The following is a 4,606-nucleotide window of genomic DNA, read 5'->3' on the forward strand; positions in this document are numbered from 1 at the left end:
TGCATTTGTGATCGGAGAAATGACAAACAAGTGCTACTCTACACTGCCCAAAAAATATGCACACACCTGAATATTTGGGTTAAACTCTTCTGGAACAGTGTTGTAAATACAACTTAACCACTGATTTCTAGTCGTTTTTGGAAGACCAAACAAAGTAGTTTCGCTTTCACAACGAAACACAGCGTCGATCACATGTGACGACCCCGGGCTGGACTCCGCTTCTTCCACGGTGAAAGCCGATCCGGCGATCCACAGCGCAAAGTTGTTGTATTTCCTCAGCAACCAGCACGGATCAGCTCCAGGCATGACGAAGCGATATCGTCCTCTTTTGGAAGGCCAAACAAAGTAGTTTCGCTTTCACAACGAATCACACAGTGCCTTCACGACATCAACGGCAACAACAATACTACAGCGAGAATAAAAGTTACGCCTTCTTTCTTCTGCGTGAACATTTGGGCGGCGTTATGCAAATCTTCCCACATAGTGATGTAGACATGTGGGGGCGTGTTAGAACGAGCCGTTTTAGGTAGGTGTGGCTGACTCTTAACTTTTATAAAGAATATCTCTTTGGATTTGAGACTTTAGTCTTTGCAACTTTACAGATCTTCTTTATGCATCAAGAGCTTGTAACACTCCAAAGAGAAAGGACAAATTTAAATCGCATCATATGAACCCTTTAAATGGGTCATGACACAAGAAATCAAATTTTCATTAAAATACTGACATAAATTTGAAAGTATACTTCGGAAGTCAGGATGTTCTGCGGATGGTCCGCATGCAGCCCAGTTTTTGTGTCAGCGTACAACCTCACAGGTGCAAGGTGAATGTTGAGACACTACGAGGCCACTAGGTGGTACATGGCCATCAGTGTTTGAGTATATTTTGGAAGTTGCGTGGAACATTACTTGGGCTTTAGCAGTGATATACGAGAGCAGAAAGTTGAATTATCAGAGCAGTAGCACAACTGCACATAAAATATTGCAATCCACTCAACATAAACGGAGACATTTCAAAAGAGGACCAATTGTTGGTGCATGTCCTGTGTGACTAGAATAGCAAGTCTCTGTGATGTATCGAGAGCCACAGTATCCAGGGTAATGTTAGCATACAACCATGAAGGATGAACCACATCCATTAGGAGTAACTGTCCATGCAAGAGAACATAAAGCTTGTCTATAATTCCACACATAAAACATCTCAAAAATCTCATGATGTTTTATTGTCATGTGTTCCTACAGACCTGAAGTGGAACCAGCAGTGGAAGCAGCAGAATGCAGGTACAGTGTGCTGTCTGTGCTACACCAGTTTACATTCATATAGCCTACTCACAGCTTTATTAGTGCACTACAATATGATTAAAAACTGAATTAAATATTAAAACATCATCACAAAATATCAAAACGTTGTGTCCATTTTGAAAATCACTGTGACCATATTATCCACATTTGCTGTCGAAAAGGTCACTCCAGACTAACCTATACCTTTTTGTTAATGGGTGAAAATTCTACTTTATTGCCCCTCTAGGACTCTTTATTTTTCAGTTGATTCTTTTGGGGAGAAAAACGTAATGAAGTGAGACCAGATTTAGATTGATTTTTTTTTTTTTTTATCAAAGATAAACTTTAAAAACCTCTTATAAGTTTTTTTACCTTTATTTCTTTGTTTTATCTCTCTCTTTTTTTCTCATCATGAATATAGTCATGGTAGCTCGCATGGCGTTAAATTAAAAACAATTAATTAATCAATCAGTCATCACAAAATCTTTGTGTTGTGAAGTTGTGATTAATATTCTCTGTTTTCTCAGTGGATGTGACTCTGGATCCTGGTACAGCTCATCCTAAACTCATCCTGTCTGATGATGGAAAACAAGTGAGATATGAAGACACTGAGCAGAAACTACCAGACAAACCAGAGAGATTTAATACATGTCCTTGTGTCATGGGAAAGGAGGGATTCTCCTCAGGGAGATTTTATTTTGAGGTGCAGGTGAAGGGAAAGACTGAATGGACTTTAGGAGTGGCCAGAGAATCCACTGACAGGAAGGGTAAGATCACACTGAGTCCCAGTGATGGATACTGGACTGTGGTTCTGAGGAATGGGAATGAATATTGGGCCTGTGATGAACCCTCCATTTCCCTGCATCTGAGTGTGACAAGTCAGCAGCTCGGTGTGTTTGTGGATTATGAAGAGGGTCTGGTCTCCTTTTATGATGTGGAGTCAGGCTCTCATATCTACTCTTTCACTGGCCAGTCTTTCACAGACAAACTCTATCCATATTTTAGCCCAGGCTCCAATAATGGTGGTCAGAACTCAAGCCCACTGATCATCACACCTGTCAGTTAAAATAAATGAATTTACACCCCTTATATAAAATACTAGATGAAAATAATTATTTTTATAATTAAAAACCTAAATACATTAAATATGTATGGTATGGGGTCTGGTATGTATGGTGTGTGCTGCCATTCAAAAGATGAATTGTTTATATAATTTGTTTTTAAAATCTACTATAATTACATGTTTAGGTACAAAAAATATTTGTTTTAGAATATTCAATAAATTATTTTGTTGCACAAAATGTTCTACATTTGATAAAATTACCTTGATATATCATAAAACTGTATGATGTCCATATTCATGGAATATACCACACTACTTCAAGGTACCTAAAAATACCAAATCACAGTTTTAGTTTGAAGTGTCAAATCCACTGAGGAGCCCAGAGAATATCTGTAGACTTGTAGAGTCATGGTAAAATAATCCTGACTTGTGTTGTTTGTGTGTTGTGTGTTTTTGCATTTCAAATAAAGCAAGATATTTTGTCTAGATGCTTGCTGTTTTAGACTCTGGAAGGTCCTGATGGTTTACGGGTGTGTCATTCCTAGTTTGAGCTCCTACATACTAACAGTTCAAATATGTCAAACTATTTTCTCCCAAACGATGAACAGAAGAATCATTCTCACAAAGACGGACCAAACCTCAACTAGGCTACCTCATGTTTGAAAAGTTGAAAAAGTTTTAAAAGATGTTTTAAAGGAAGAGTAGCATTCTGTCATCATTTACTCATCATTGTTCCAAACCTAAGTGACTTTTTTCTGTGGATCACAAAAGACGTTTAGAAATGTATACAAATATGTCTTCTTTGGTTCACTACATAGGCTATATACACAAACACTTTAATGATGGAAACATCGGGCTCAATACAAACAGACACACATGAATCCAAACACACCGAATACAGAGACAAATTTAAATGTGTAAATACAGGAGGAGCTCTGACATCACTGGAGTTCAGTGAGATTCAGAGAAAGTGAAACTAACTTGATCAGCAACAATATGGACGCCTAAACAACAGAATATTTACTGAGCCATTCAAAGATCCTTGTGGACCCATCTGATACTCTAAACAGAGCTATGTTCAAGCATGTCAAATGCTCCACTACTTTAGCTGTCACAGGACAAAAAGACTAAAGAAACAGGAAGTAATTGACCTGCAGACTGAACACAAAACTGCTGCACTGCAGCTGAAAATCATGAAACAAGACCACAAGCTCTCATATCTACTCTTACACTGGCCAGTGTTTCGCTGACAAACTCTATCCATTTTTTTAGCCCATGCTTTAATGATGGAGGTAAAAACTCAAGCCCACTGATCATCACACCTGTCAATTGCAATAAATGAATTTTCATCACTAATATGAAATGCAGGATTAAAATAATCCAGTGTATCACAGGACAAACACATACTGACACACACATTCATACTCACACCTATAGACAATTTAGTTTCTCAAATTAACCTATGCTGCATGTCTTTGGATTGTGAAAAAGAAATGATAGAAATCCAGTTATTATTATTTATGCTATTCCGTGACACTATTGGTGCACAAATTACACACTTACAGCTAATGTTCACTAGGTGGCATTATATACTGTAGTTTCAAAATAGAACGCACAGAGATAGTCACATCCATAGTCATGGAAAACCTGAAAATATCACAACATTTTTAAATTGTGGCTTCATAAAACAGAAAGCATGAAAATTAATCAAATGTATTTGATGAAAGTTATGTACATTTCTTTAGTGACTATTTATTTTCTAGCTAACTTAGCTAGAAGTTGTTCTTTGTGACTGATGTGTATGGAAAATAATTTTTTTCCAATTTGAGGTTTCTTCAAATCTTTAAAACTAATTATGATCAGTGATGCCTGTATCCCTAATTGGATCGATATTTTAATGCACGGTTTGCATTTTCACACATAGATGGGTTGAGTGTGTGCTGTATTTAACATGATGGATTGAGTGGTTACAATGTTTAGTTCAGATGGTTTTAACAGAGACAGCAGGAGAAATGTTTTGTCCGCTGAGGATTAGTGTCTCCTGGGACAAACTAAGGCACAATTTTCATATTTCTTTAAACAGGGTCAGCTGTGTCTAAGGGAAGAGTCATGAGAATTGTTTTGAACTAATGACTACAGATTGATGTTTTTAAAAGGGGTTTTAAAAGATTGTTTATGCTCTGTCATGTTTTTCATTTTCCTCATATTTTTGTTTCAGGACCTCTTGAAGTAAAACAGGCAATTTGTACTCTTAAACTACACTTAA

General features: G+C 37.1%; 1 protein-coding gene across 1 annotated transcript in view; it reads left to right on the forward strand.

Moving 5' to 3' along the window:
- The window catches only part of LOC107669944 (E3 ubiquitin-protein ligase TRIM39-like), a gene marked incomplete at its 5' end in the record, with an annotated part of 6,231 nt that extends 3,502 nt beyond the window's left edge, over window positions 1-2,729 (forward strand). The window contains 2 exons of the mRNA XM_016462379.1: window positions 1,239-1,277; window positions 1,805-2,729. Coding sequence (XP_016317865.1) covers window positions 1,239-1,277; window positions 1,805-2,343 — 578 coding nt within the window. The remainder of the gene's footprint in view (window positions 1-1,238; window positions 1,278-1,804) is intronic.
- Between the last annotated feature and the right edge of the window lie 1,877 nt (window positions 2,730-4,606).

Source organism: Sinocyclocheilus anshuiensis, unplaced genomic scaffold (assembly GCF_001515605.1).
Source record: "Sinocyclocheilus anshuiensis isolate Anshui unplaced genomic scaffold, SAMN03320099.WGS_v1.1 scaffold160, whole genome shotgun sequence".
NCBI classification, from domain to species: Eukaryota; Metazoa; Chordata; class Actinopteri; order Cypriniformes; family Cyprinidae; genus Sinocyclocheilus; species Sinocyclocheilus anshuiensis.